The 15219-nt window shown below is 44.5% G+C and overlaps 1 protein-coding gene across 8 annotated transcripts in view; it reads left to right on the top strand.

The window, feature by feature from the left end:
• Positions 1–15219, top strand: part of VGLL4 (vestigial like family member 4) — a 141540-nt gene that overhangs the window by 105526 nt on the left and 20795 nt on the right. Inside the window, exon 1 of one of the 8 annotated variants that reach the window (XM_070574765.1) lies at positions 11989–12143. The exons of the other annotated variants lie outside the window; for them this stretch is intronic. Coding sequence (XP_070430866.1) covers positions 12130–12143 — 14 coding nt within the window. The 5' untranslated portion in view covers positions 11989–12129. Of the gene's footprint in view, positions 1–11988; positions 12144–15219 lie in introns of those variants that run through there. 8 annotated transcript variants of the gene reach the window in all.

Consider the following 15219-nt stretch of genomic DNA (forward strand, 5'->3'; position numbering starts at 1 on the left):
AGTTCTGTTGAATAGCACTGTTTCTAGGCCTTTCAGTGGAAAGAGATGGGAAATCATGCGTTCATGTTAACACTCCAGTTCTAGTCCAGCCCCACGGAGTTTGTCCTTGCCCACACCCATTCCCTATTTGTGTCTCCCTGGTTCCCAGCAACGTCAACACATTTACTTATTGTTCAGTCCTTCAGTTTCAGAATTGCTATGCCCACGCTGTTTTAAAAAACAAACCTATTAAAAGTTAAAACTATGTAATCATTTTGCAATATAAATAAGTCAAGTCATTATGCTGTATACCTTAACCAACTTACACAGTGCAGTGTGTTGATTCTATCTCAATGAAACTGAAAGAAAAAATCAAACTATATTAAAAAGTACTTAGAGAAAGTGTTATTCCCTTCCTTGTCTCTCTCATTGACACCCCCCCACCCCCCCAGGAGCATTATCTATCTCATGATTCTTTTTTGTTAAAGTAGGATGTTTTCTCATTTCGCCTTCTTTGTTACACATAAGGTAGCATACTTTATATGCTCATTTGAGCTCTGGGGTTTTGGTTGAGCAGTATATTGCAGAAATCTTTTCAGGCCCGTTCCTCATCCTGTTTACAGCTGTATATCACTCCACTGCGTGCATGTGGCACAGTTCATTCTGCCAATCCCCTGTGTTTGAACATTGAGGTAAATTTCTAATATTTTGTAATACTGATAATGCTGCAGTGGATAATGTTGTGCATTTGTAATACAGTGAAAACTTTTGAAGGCTAACAATTGATGCGGTGTAACAGCATGCTAAATTCCTCTTGGTTTTGAGACTTACTCTAGGCTGCTTGGCTGGTGGGCGCTGGTGAGAGTTCTGTGCTGGGGAGGACAGTCTAAGGTAACTTTTGGAAATGAAGCGGTTTCCAACTGGGTGTGTGTGTGTGAAGGTTTCTAGAAGGGATGTGCAGTTGAACTGTTTGCCCAGTCGCCTGTGAGGGGAAGGGAAGATGCACTGAGTGCTTACTATGTTCTGGTCCATGCTAGACACTTTACGTATATCATCTCGTTTAACCCTCACAATAAATGTGTCCCTTTAACATGGGGGTGGTGTGTGTGCGCATGCATGTGTAGGCTCTATTTCACAGAAGCAGAAATTGAGGCTTGGAGAGGATAATGTGTCCAGAGTGATGGAACTGGGGTTAACCCTGCTGTGTGACACCAAAACCAATGATCATTTGATTATGCCACGGCCGTATCTTACCTGAGACAGGATTACTCAGCTTAAAGATGGACATCATGTAGTTAGGATGACACTTGACCCGTCCAGTGTCCAGCACATGGCTGGTGCTAAAGACTTTGTGTGTTGAGCTGAATGAGACCCACCATCCAGAGAATGTGCACTCTGAGCTCGTGTTCTGGTTGGAGGAGGCGTCCTCTTTTTGATCAGTGGTATACGTTTGCAAAGTAGTGGCCCTGGCCTCAGAACAGGGCAAAACCTGTAAGCTCACGCTGAGATCAAAGCCATGGTCACTAGTCTTGTGCTGTGACCAGCTGCCTTTACCACAGCCTGAGCTGACAATCCACACTGCATGAGGAGGGGGCCCGGGAAGGAAAACATGCCTCCCTGGTGGTGCTCCTTGGAAACACTGTCCTGGTGTGCAATGTGTGCACTGTTGTTGTCGTTGCTTCTGTGGTCATTCCTTTGAAGTTTTTCCTCAAGTCTGATGTAGCCACTTCTGGTTTATCCTTGAGTGCACTGTCCAGTCTTGGGGACTTCTCTTTCCTTTGTCCTCCTCTCTGTCTTCCTTCTTTCTCCTTTGCTTGCTTCTTCCCTCAACCCCCGTTCTCATTTTCTTTTTTTTTTTTTTCCCCCTTGGCCCTAGTCATTTCACTCTTCCCCCGAGGCAGGTGAATAGAAAGAGGGAAAAACAGACAAACTCAAAACCGGTAATTCTTTCAGCTTGACGAAAGGTTGGAGGAAGTCTTTGAAATCAAGTGCTGGGCATAAATAATAGAAACTCAGTAAAAAAATTCATTGATTACTGGCTTAACTGGGTTTCGGGGTTTTCCTCTGGGTTTCGTTTGTTTTTCGCAGTGGAGTTGGTTGTATAAATGGTCCCTCAGGTGTCTGGGGGATCTGCAAGTTGTGGTATCTGTGCATCATCCTTGGCAACATTGTCGCCCTCCTTTTGGTGCCTCTGTGTTTTTGTATCTCTTTAGTACCCTCAGTTTGGACGCATATGGACCTGCTCATCAAGAGACTGTGTATTCCACAAGCTCCATGAAAGTGGAGAAGGCACTTCCTCATTTCAAATTAAAACTGGACCCAGAGGAAATTGAAAAGTTGAGTTATTTAGTACCTTGACTCTACTAGCAACTGAGACTTTGTAAGGCGAAAGTAATACATATTTATAGACGGAGCATGTTCTTATCGTGTTCATGTCTGCAGAAGCCTTAGGGAGGGGTGGACTTTTCATCACTGAGAATGGTGACAGGTCAGGATTGCCAGCACCTGGAGGATCACGAGAGCCTTTGTATCAGGACTTACTAATAACAGCGACTATTTACTGAGCCTTATTGTGTACTGAGCATTGTGCTAAGTGTTCTATGGGCCTGATCTCTTTGCGTCCTCACAACCCTATGACGTGGACACTATGATTATCCTTCTTTTACAGATGAAAAATCTGAGGCTCAGAGAGGTTCTATAACTTGTTCAAGGTCACATAGCTCGCTAGTAGGTAACAGAGCCAGGAATCAAAACCCAGGCTGTCTGTTCCTAGAGCCAGTGCTGTTAGCAACCACGTTACATTTATATTAGTAGAGTACATATCCGGCAGCCATGAGTCAGTTGATACAGGACCTTCACACCTTATAGTTTTGGATGACCTGCTATTTAAGCACTGTCAAAACACAGTTGATGGATGTTTTGGAGATGAGAGGTGGACACTGTTCATTTTAGCACACAGTAATGAGCATGGGGGGGCGGAAGGGCGTGAAGGTCCTCAGTAACTAAGAGTACCACCCAGATGAAAGCCTCCCAGCACAGCGCTGGTTGCCTTCGGAGGCAGTGAAAGCAAGAGCCGCTGCTCGCTCTCCCCGGGAGAGGCTGGAAATGGTGTCTCTGGACAGGCGAGAACCCTCCAAGGAAAAGCAGGGGTTCTCTTCGTGGTCAGGAAAGTGCTTTTTAAATTGTTTTAGTTCTCGTTTAAAATCTCTGACCAATTTTAAGTTAGTGGCACAGGTCAATAGTAACCTTAGTCTAAAAGATTCAAACTGGAGTCTTTTAAAATTTGCTTTAAGTATATGAAGACACATATTTTTTTCTCTCCAGATTTCGTAAATCAAAGACTCTTGAAATAGAATCCCTCGAACTATGTGCTTTCTCTCTTTTTCTCCCACATCCTTCTTGGCGTCGTTCAAACTTGGGAAATTTTAGCCCCAAAATTCTCTATTGTTCTTCACTTTCACACACGATCTTGTAAGTGTTCTGGGGATCTAAGAGGATATTTTATAGGCTGAATTTTAGTTTTCCTAAGTAACTAACTCAGAAACTGAGATGTTGTTAAATTAGGATTTTTTTTAATCCCCCCAATGTACCGTGAGTATGTATATTTACTTTAAAAAATAGCAAGGAGCCTGGCTCTTTACTCAACGTTTCACAGAGGGAGGTACAGCCTAAGAACTGCTTCTCTGAGGCTGACTGTGCCCCTTACTCGTTGGCCGGAGCTGTGGGTCAGCCTTAACAGGGATAGAAACGAAACTGTTTTTTTTGTGGCTGCTCCTGTGTGACGTTAAAGGCTCATCTGTGTGTTACATGCGCGTGTTTTGCTAATGAAGTGTGGTACCTTTAAATAAAGGTCACAGGCCTGACCTGTGTTGTGTGGGTTTCTTGTTTGTCAGGCTAGAGGCATTTTCTCATTTTCACAGTTCAGCCGAAAACAAAGACCTCCTTATCCAAGCAGGGAGCTGTGCTCTTAAGAGCTGACATCAGCCTTTTCCCAGCAGGCATCGTTTTTGCCTTAAGAGTCTTTGCAGAGAGCTGGAAAGGCAGATAACCATCCTGCTACTGATGTTTTTCTGGCCAAATAACACACAGGGTGAAGGAATGCCAAGGGTGCCAAGAGTCAAGGAAGCAGAACAAAGCTCATCATTCATCTGTTCTAGTCTGCAAGGGGCACCTTTGTGGTGCTCGTCCATATCACAGAGGTTATAAAAGTGGGACGAGAACCTTGAAAAGGGAACTTTTTTCCTAGAGAGGAATTCAAGAACAGCGGAGATATGTCAGAGAACTTTCGTTAGCCATGTGTAAAGTCACTTTTTAAAACAGCACACTAAAATCGAAAAAAGGAGTGTTTTTAGGTTTATGGATATTCAAAAGCATTTTATTCAAAAGTTGAGGAAACTAACCAACACAGGATTGGGCTGTTTCCCCCGCCTACCCCGATTTTCTGCGCACTTAAGCTCCTTTTGGAGTGCTGTTTGCATGAAGATGCTTCTGCTCTGGGAACACAAACGGCAGCTATTTTTATACATAGTTAGAGGGTTAATCTTGATGTTGCTTTATGACCACACAGACCTCTTCTTGTTGCAACACAAAGCCAGTCTGTCCTGAGAGCATAGAAAGTGCTGTCACTTTAGTAGATTTGATTGAGGACCAGAAAGAGGAATGCTAAGAAATGTGCCTGTGTGCGAGTGTTGATGGTTCTTTTGTTTTCCTTTAGGATGTTGCTTGTAAATGCAGCTGGAACGTGGCGAGGTAGTTGACAAGCCCCGCGTTCTGTGTCTAGTGTAGCTTTTATTTAATAAATGCCAGTACTTGCTCTCTATCTTCTTTGCTAAATCTTTGGGTAAACACACACACGCACACACACATGCACAGCACGTGCACACACACGCACACACACATGCACACGCACGTGCACACACACACACACACACTCACACACTCACTCTCCCCTGCAACCCCCCTTCTTCATTTTGAAATTTCTTCACAGATTGTCTCCAAGCATAATTAGAGAACTTAATGTTGCAGCAATGTTCTGGGTCTGGCAGTAGCTAGAAACGTTGCCAAACAAGGGATCTGAATTCTGGATCCAAGCCTTCGTAGTCCCCGACAGAGGCAAAATGTACTGCAGAAGAGAAGAAAACAAATTTCGCTGCCGTCTTCTCCTCTAACTTATCCCACCTCTTGCCTTCCCTTCCTTGAAGACACCTAAGAAATACAGCTAATGGATCCACATGGAAAGCAGCTCTAGAAACGGGATCCAGGCCAAGTGGAAGAAACAAACCAACTCTCACTAGGTCAGGTCACTCTGGAAGCAGCTCTGAGAGCTGAAACCTCTTTGCTTCCCTAATCTCTCCTTGTCGTTGAACCCATCAAGGAATGGTTATGGAGTTTTCTAACTCGGTGGGAGTAATGTCCTCACCTGCATGTGACCACCGAAGTGACACCCCTCCCCGCAGGGATGCCAGGCACCACTGTCCATAGATTGTTTCAGAACACTCTTACCTCACAATGCTCTAAGGAAAAAAAGTGTTCCCTGGCCCAAGTTTGGGAAGTACCCAGCCTGGCCTTCTGTGTCTGCTCGTGTACATTAGCACATGTCAGGCTTTGAGAAGTCTGATGTACAGAAACATTGTGTAGCCTGGGGTTTCTCAAATGTAACTGGCTGGGGAATCCTTTATCCCTTTTTCATGAGACCTATTAGGAATATTCCAGCGAACATACTTGCCTAACAAAATGAACATTTTCTTTGGTTTCAAAATTCTCTTGTGAATGTTCAGACTCACAAAGCTCTGGTGCTGTACAGCTTAACTCTTGTAATGAAACGATTGTGTAATTCCTTCATTTGGGGTTGTTGGGTGCCATGTTTCATGCTTGGAACTTTCGGGGAAATTCACTGAGGCCAGAGAAACTGAGGGAGCTGAGGCCCTGTCCTCTCTTGACCTTGTTTTCCATCCCTACCTCTCCTTCCCTCTGAGCTGTTTCTAGAGAGCAGATTATCTCCACCTCCATGTCTGCTCCCCAGTCCAGTGCTTTGATCCCTACTGACACTTTTAATGACCCTTCTCTTCCTCGTGACCCTCTAACCACCAGATCTAGGAGGAAACTTGCGATTTCTTATCTTATTTGACTTTCTCTTCCTTGTAAGTCTTTTCCTTGGTTTCCATGTACCTTTCTTGTTTTCTTCAGTTCCCCTCCTCCTTCTGTGGCCACTCCACTCAGGATCTTTCAGAGACTTGTCATTACTGGCATTCTCAGGGCTCTGACCTTCTCATGAAGTCACATGCCAGCTCGTGGCTTGAATTACCACCCTGGGCGGATGATTCCCAAGTCTTTGTGTCCAGCAGAGACCAAACCTTCACACCCTTTGTGGAGCTGTCTGCCTTCTAGACATTGTTTGTGTGCCCCAACTTTAGCACTTCAAGTTTCACTGGAATTGACTTAGGAGCTCCTTTCTTCTTCCAGCACTTTCCCAAGTCTGTCCCCCGTCTTCATGGGGACGACTGTCTTTCCATTTGCCCTGGAAGTCGCCTCCTGCCACCTTTGTCTCATGTCCCATATCTAATCCATCGCCGCAGCCTGCTGGATCAGCCTGCTAAATGTTTTCCATGTAGCTACTGGCCTGGGTCATAGTTTAGACCCCCATTTCCATGGCGGCACCTGTTTACGATCTTGGCACTTCAGAAGAAGGTTTCTGAAGTCTTACTCTCTGCTTGGAATTCTTCCATGGCTCCCAGTTGGCTCCTGGAAACACTGAACAGACCTCTGTGTCCAGGAGCCTCTGACCCCGGTGCTTCCTTGTGGAGGTGAGCCCACATGCCCTCGCTCCTGTCCTGGTAACTTTTCTTGCTTCCTTTTGTTGGCAAGTGGCAATTCCTTCTGCTTTGAGATGAACACTTCCTTGTATAAAATGATGATACTTGCCTGTAATTGTGCACCCATCTCTCTGCACACCTCCCCCCCCCCCCCCCGCCCCCCAACTGCAAGTCCCTCCAGGACAAGGGCTGAATCTGCTTATGTCTGTCCTGCTAACACCCAGCACAGTGCCTGACATCCTGTAGGTGCTAAGTCAATGTTTGAATGGAAAATGAGTCACTAGGAGAGCACTGTCAAAACGTTCTTCCCTTTGACTAGGAAAGATGATAAGAATTGCTTTCAAATATGTGATAAACTCTGAGTGGCACCACTTATTGTACTTCCATTTTTTCCTTGTAGTCTTGATGTTTAGTTCAGGGAACGTGCTGGAACAGAGAGATTCCCACCACTGCTACCTCCACTGCCTTCCTTTCCTCACGCCACCTGCCCTAAGACAGAAAAATGTAAATCCCTAGTACCTGGCAGATGCTCAGTTTATAATCTGAATTCCTAGCCCTGCTTGTGATGTTTATTCTGGATCAAATGATCTTATCTCAATGTTGACTTTGAGTAATAAGCCTGCAGAGTTTCTTGTATCAGTGAAATTCCTCCCTTCCCCGACTCCTCTATATTTCTCCTTTTGCATCTTGCTCTGATCCCAGTGTGGACATAAGGTAAGGTATCAGGTGGGTGCACCTCACAGGTCAGAGACATGGCCAGGCATTTCTTTTGAGTGGAAGTTGACCCAAAGAGTGATGTGTTCATACTAGGAAAGCACACAGATCTCTGCCCAAGTGTCTACTACTTCTGCTATTTCTCAAATCTACCTAAAAAGTTCCCAAAGCCAAAATGTTTTCTGACTATTTTCTATTAGAGCCATTGTGTTTGTTTTGTTGTGTGTGATAACTCTGGGCTTGCATCACTAATAGCCCTCGATCCCTGTATGTTGGTTGGAACGACACTGCCTCACTTGTGTTAGGCTGATAGCTTTAGAGGAGGTTATACCAGGTGATGGACGCACAGACGCTGCGTGTTCCTGAGGAGCTAGCCGTGTAACACGGATGTGCTTTGGGAATGGAGCCGCTGTTGGAAGGGGCTGCTGGCCATGGTGCTCCGCAGTCAGCACGTATTTCTTGAGAGCCTGTTTGGCAAAGTTTATTGGTGGGCAGTGGCTCTGGCTCCTTTTTGACGACACGTTAAAAGCCAGGTTCTTTAGGATGACCTTCAAGACTTTGGTGAGCTATCCCAAATTTCCTTTCCCCATATTGTCTCTCAGTAGATGACCTCCTTGGACTATCAATTGTCAAAAGACTCCTTAACCGTGGTTAACTTCTAAAAAGAATTTATTTAAATCCTGCTATTGCACACCTTTAGGCAAGCCGCACAGAGTATGGGAAGCAACTCTCCCACAGCTCAGAGTGGGCATTTTGGGTTGTCCAACCTGCCTCGTGTCCAGTCTGCCTTGTGGCTTTCATTTTGAGGCTAGTATTTAAAACCAACATTTTCATTGCCTGTGGCATCTTCATGTGTATGGCGTGTCCCTCTCCATCACACAGGTTCCTCCTCATATCCCTGTGTCAGCTTTTTTGTAAGACTGTTTGAGGGCTCCCAACATCCCATGTTGGTTGTACTTTAAGTTAGAACGTTCTAAACATACCATCCAAATTTGGTGATAATCTCACCTGCCATTTTCCTCTCCCTCCCCTCCAACTTTTCATTTTGGAAAAAGTTCAGATCTACAGCAACACTGAATAACTGGTACAGTGAGCACCCACATATCCTTCGCTAGATTCATCAGTCGTTAAGATTCTGCCACATTTACTTTCTCTTTCTTTATATGTGTTGTAGCAGTGATGCAATCTAATATACAATATATGTTCACACTCAATAATGCCGTCTGTAGAGGTTTTCTTTTAATTCGGGATTCAATTACGGATCACACGTTGCCTTTAGTTGTCGTGTCTTTTAGTGGTCTTTAATCTAGAATAGTTTGTCCCCTTTTGCAGGGTGGCTGCTGGTGGTGTTTTGGAGGCTAAGGGAGGAGGGCACCCAGACAGGGACTGCCCTGGAGTGTCAGCTCCTTGTGAGACCTCCCTTTGGAACTGCAGCCGGACCAAGGGCGGGGAGACCGTCAACACTGAAAGGGATAATGTATATGATAAATAAGGGAAGTATTCAGGACATGTGTGTAGTTATTTGGTGGTAGGAAGTGTGAGTTCAGGAAGAGGGGACAGGGCGAGGGAGGGAAGTCATGTTGAAGGAGGAAGCAGAGGATTTGGAACCCCAGATGGTGAGCTATATGGAATAAATTAAAATGCTCATGCCTGTTCTACGATAACTTAATTCACCTTTTATGAATTTTTATTACTGCCCCAAAGGTTCATTTCTATTTCTAGCCAATAATTCCAACAGTTTTACTTTAAAAAAAATTCAGTACCTTTACTTATTCATGGCAAAGATGGAGCAGACCCCTATTCCTCTTCTCCCTAGACTTAGGAAACCCTGGTGGATTGCTTTCCTGTGAGACCTGCAATTTCTTACTTATAAATAATTCATTTGAAGCTCAGGTGAAGTCTCTTGACTGTGAAAACTGGCAGTATTTGCATATGTGTGGGGAGGGGTCTTCTAATTTTCAGCAGCACATTTGATATCTAATAAAAACGATCTCAGAATTTTTAAAGACAATGTTAATAAGTCCTTAATGGCGCTGTGATTGGAGGTGGATATACATGTAGGACCTAGAAAGATGCCCGTGGTGTTTCTTGCGGTGACTGTGCTGTAAAACTTGTATTGGTTGGCGTGGTGTCTCCCAGCCAAGCATCCTGCACCCGTGCTGGGAGAGCGCAGGCTGAGCTCCAGGGAGCAGCCGCGCTGGGTGCGTTTCACAGGAGCACAGAGCTCCTTCCATCTCCTGTTTTCCTTTTTCAAGGATTGGTTGTTCAACTCTTCTTTCGTTTCCAAGAAATGTAGCACAGTATCCTTCCAGTAAATTCCTCTTTTTTCTTAAGCTGGCTGGCCTTGTTTTATGTTCCTTGTAACCAAAAGAACTTGTTAACAAATACAGATATTTGGGTTGCTTGCAGTGTTTCGTTATTATTTGCAAAACTTCTGGGACTATCTCTGTATATTCATCCTTGTTCGTATCTCATATTTCACATTTTTCTAGAAGTGGAATTTCTGGGTCAGAGGTCACCTGTTTCTGCTTCCCCTGGTGCATCCTGCCAGGTTGGTCTCCAGTAGGTTTGCTAGTTTACGTTCCTGCCGGCAGCTGTACGCACGTGCCTGTCTCCCTGCCTCTTCTGAAGGTGACTGTCACCACGTGTTTAATTTTTGCAAGGGTAACCATTGTGGGAACTTGCCTTTTTTCCCTGCTGCTAGGGAAACAGAATAATCTTTTCACATGCTTATTGGCCTTTTGGATTTCTTCTTTTGTGACTCTTTATATCTTTGCCTTTTTTTTAAAATTAGGTCTTCATCTTGTTTCCATTGATGTGTTACAGTTCTTCATATTAAGGATTCTCTGGCAGATGTGGTAGGAAAATAATCTTTTTCCTAATTTATTTGCTTTTCAACTTTATTTACTGTGTTTTTGAAATTATATTTTTTTAAATTTGGAAATGGTCAAATTATTAAATCTTTTCTTTAAAGGAAGAGCTTTCTAAAGTGTTCTAGACAGGACTGAAATGTGTTGGCTGTCACCTTGTGGCGCATGTCTGGGTTGTGTGTTGGTAGTGAGATAATTGTGTATGCTTACTACAGGTTAGCTGTGGAATGAAGAGAAGTGTGTGGTTTGTACATTGCTTAATCAGTGCATTTATCCCACATTTCCTGAGTGCCTGCTTTGCTGGTGGTGGCAGGGAGATGTGAGCATGCAGGAGTCAGCCCTGGTGGTGGTGGTGGTGGGCAGGGCAGAGCCAGGGGCACGGCCATCTTGATGGAGGAACAGGATTGCGCCAGCCTTTCCTGACCTGTCTGCCTCTCCCTCCCCTCCAGGACACTTTCACTCCAGCCTTGGGCTCTTTCGGTATTTGTTTTATTGGCCTCTTGTTGGGTACCATAAGCAAGCTCCGAAATCAAAAGTTTGAATTCTTTTTTATTTAACCATTTTGCCAGATGTTTCCTGTGGTTTGACAGATGTACCATTTACTCGAAAGTTACACTCCTGAGATTTTGAATGTTATGGACACTGTTGCTATAGACAATGATTCTGTCAGGGCAGGATTTGGAAGACAACTTGCACATCAGTTTTGGGTTGAAGATGTGTTTTTCCCCAGAACAGAAATGCTTGTCTTCATAATCTGCATTTATCTTCTCTGTTATGGCTCTGATCTCTGGTTTGTGAAGACTACACCAGGTTGATCAGTTTATTCCGATGACACCACTGTGCCTCAGTGGGAGGTACTTTCTGAAAGCAGCTGGGCTCAGGTCATCTAGGTTTTGTTTGCAAAACTCACTTGGGTCGAAAAGAACCCAGGTTGTGGGCAGGTGAAAGTTTAAATTGGGCTGAAAATCTGACTGATGCTCCGCTTCTCTGGCCTCTTTGATGCTGGGATATGGTTGAGAAAGCTGCCGACTTGGCCCTTTTCTGCACCCACCGAAGGCCTTTCGAGGGGAACCAGGGATGGCTGTGGTACCCCTGGGTCCCAGGGCCTGCAGTCAGCATTTCTCTGCAGCCTGAGTCCTAACAGCAAAGAGCCTCTCACCGGGATTCTGCTGTGGGGGGGGAAGCAGAAGGAAGTTGCTTCCTACAAAACACCAGTGAGGCTGCAATTGTGGCTGCAGCGGAGGACAGATGGGGATTTTTGACATTCCTTCTCCAAGGGGCCGGCTGCAAGGGTGCTGTGGAGTGGGGCATGCATTGTTCTGGCAGAGCTGGCTCCCTTCTGCAGCAGCCTTCCTCTCCTGTGTTTTGTTTAGCCTTATTTTAGAGTTTTATAAAAGCCTTATGTTATGGAAGATGGAGAAACAAAGAAAGAGGAAATCGCATGCTATAATTCTGACAGCAGATCTATTTTCTCACAAAATGGAACTGTAATGATGCATGTCACGTTTTGGCAAGACACGGTCTGTAAATAAACCCTCCCTGGAGTTGCTAACCTATCCCGGGACCCGTAGGAAACTTTTCTTGCAGCGTGGGGGCAGGCAGGCCCTTACCTTGCAACTGTGCTTTCAGACGGGGACTTTTATTCTGACAGGCATTCTGCCTCTCCAGTTCTGTGCCTGGGACGGCTTGCCAAGTTTGTGAGGCCCAAGGCTTTCTTGTGGGAGGACGCTGGGCTGTCTTCATGCTCTTTGGCAATGATTAAAGTGAGGTTAGTACCAAAAACCCTTTCATTTTATTCCCTTATCCTTGCTTTTTCAAACCAGATGGCAACCCTGTATTTTCAGCTGTAATTAATTTAAACTATGAGGCAGCAAGTGCTGGGAGAGGTAGAGTTGATTTTGCTCAGAAGGGACAGCAGAGATTTTTCTCTCTCATCCCTCTCCCCTCACCAAAGGGCACCTTGTCCCAATCAGAGCTGTGCCACGGACAGTTTCTTCTGAGAGAGGACTGGAAGGAGAGAGAGCTGTTTGTGGGCTGGCCACTGAGGGCACGTGTGAGCTGGAAGGTTCATGCACACTAGTAATTGTTTCCTTAATGGGTTGGAAGTAACCAAGTTTCAGGTGATGGCTGACATGTTATTGCCAGGCTGGGCTATCATGTGACCGCCTCTGCACAATGCTGCAGAGTTTGAGTGGCTGCGGAGTCTCGGGGGGAGGACAGGTTGCTTTTGCTTCCTACTCAGTTCAGCTGCCAGGATCGCCTCCAAAAGGGGGTATGTTTTAGGTTGAACATTTATTCTTAAAGAAAATTACAAGGGAAACGAAAGCACTTGGCCACAATTGAAGTCTGGAGGTTTTGACCTCAGCTATTTGACCACTTCCCTCCGTGGAAATTTTACTTGAGTCTCTCCTCTGTAAGTTGCCCTGGAGTGCAGGATCGGTTAGAGATTGAGTGATCCTCCACATTTAATGGAAAATGAATGCTTTTTGCTTAGTCTCTCAGTAACTTGTAAAATAACTCCCACTCTTTTTCTCCCCTCCTTCCTCCAAAATGAAGCTGAGGTTAAAATGGAGAGTGAAGTAATTGACTACTTGAGAGCCGGGTGTCCGGGTGCCTTCACCTGCCTGCCGAGATAGGTGCAACAGGGTTTTAGTTTCATCGTTTGAGAAACACATTTTCCAGGTATTATGGAGGAGTTGGCGATAGGAGGTCTGTTAACGATAATGTATGTGCAAGGCGCTTTGTAAAACTGTATGCTAATATTATACAAATGGTAGTTATTACTGTAATTAACATGAGCCATCCTCGGATGGAAGTAACTTTTAAAGTCCCATAGTGAGAAATGAGAACCACAAATATGTAGCTCGTGAGTCTCCACGATGCTCAGTGGTGATCACACCATTGTTGACTGCAGTCCCCATGTGTGCCTGAGTTTGCTGGACGTAGTGAGCTGGGTGGTGGATGTTCTTTGTTTATTTAATTTTTATGTCAAAATGTTTACATTGTTCATGAGTGTTTCTCTCATGAACCACTGGGACTGTGTTTACAAAGATTTGCATTTGTTGTTGTTGTGGACCAGACCCATCCTTTTGGAAACCTTTTATTTTTCTCTAGTAGAGAGGAGCAAACGTGTAGTGAAAAATGCACCCTGTAGTTCCAACCTCCTTCAATACTAGTTTTTTGTTTGTGTGATTGTTTGTTAAAACGTCTAAGGACTAAAAATTAAACATAGAATTACCGTATAGTCCAGCAAGTCCACTTATGAGAATATACCCCAAAGAATAGAAGAGATGTTTGCACGCCTGTATTCAAGGCAGCGTTCTTCACAGTGGCCAAAAGGTGGAAACAACCGAAGCGTCTGTCACCAGATGAATGGATAAACAGCTTGGGCTTTATCCACACAATGGAATACTATTTGGCCTTAAAAAGGAAGGACATCCTGACACATACTACAACAGGGATGAACCTTGAAGACATTATGCTAAGTGAAATATGCTAGTAACAAAAGGACAATAGAGTCTGATTCCACTTATATGAGGAGTCAGATTCATAGAGACAGGTAGTAGAATGGTAGTTGCCAGGCAATGGGGGGGATTGCGAGTTAGTGTTTAACGGGGACAGAGTCTCAGTTTGGGAAGATTAAAAAGTTCTGGAGATGGATGGTGGTGAGGGTTGCACAACAATGTGAATGTATTTAATGCCACTGAATATAATTGAAAATGATTAAAATGGTGAATTTTATGTTATGTGCATTTTACCACAGTAAAAACATTTTAAAAACCTTCTGAGGACTAATAGTTAACTTCTGTTCACTTGAATTAACAATAATGCGTGTTATTATGTGTTAAGCTGTTGTATTCTGTACTCTGCTGGGATGAGCAATGTGTAAAGAGGTAAGCAATTTGGAGCACAGAAGTTCCGCTCTCTGAGAATATATTTGGTGCCTAATAATAGAGAGTTGCAGTGTGACGACTCTTGGGGGTGGTAATTTTAATTTAATGGGTAGTTAAGATTAACCATTGCCATTTGGTTTTGAAAGTCCTCATGAAAAGGAAAGGGTTCTGTGACTTGGGGCTTTGGGGGATGGTAGTCCTCTGGATTATCAGAAGCCACTTTTTTTTATCCCCCCCCCCCCACCCCAGGAAGCTTAGCCCTGAACTAACATCTGCCAATCTTATTTTTTTTCTGAGGAAGACTGGCCCTGAGCTAACGTCCGTGCCCATCTTCCTCTTCTTTATATGTGGGACACCTGCCACAGCATGGCGTGCCAAGCGGTGCCATATCCACACTTGGGATCCGAACCGGTGAATCCCGGGCCTGCGAAGCGGAATGTGCGCACTTAACCGCTGTGCCACGGGGCCAGCCCCGGAAGCCCCTTTTAGAATCTTCAACTCAGGAGTTTGGAAAAATATGCCAGTTGAGTGTTGAATGCAACCATCAGGTTGCCCTGGGTTTCTTTTTCTCCCTTCTTTTCAGGGTTTCAGGGTTCCGGGTTTCAGGTTGAATATGGTGTTAATAGCCAGGGGATTGCTCTTAGATTTAGTGATGTTACAGCACAGCTAAGCAGACTATTCAGGGAAAGTCAGTGCTGAATTCCACGAAGAGTTGGAAAATGAGAATATTTGTAAAGAAATGCAATTTTATAACTCAGAGGAAAATGAAGTAGGCCATCAATTTGTTTTTTTTCAGGTCCCTTGGGATCTTTGCTGTAAGAATAGAGATGGATTGGTGATTTGCCTATCACTTGTCCATATAGTGGTGGCCTTTGTAAGCACCTGAGGGTCCTCAAAATAATCTCTAACTAATTTAAATTTTGTTCCTATGTTAAAAAAAAATAGCTTAGC

The sequence above is a fragment of the Equus przewalskii genome, chromosome 15 (genome assembly GCF_037783145.1).
Source record: "Equus przewalskii isolate Varuska chromosome 15, EquPr2, whole genome shotgun sequence".
NCBI classification, from domain to species: domain Eukaryota; kingdom Metazoa; phylum Chordata; class Mammalia; order Perissodactyla; family Equidae; genus Equus; species Equus przewalskii.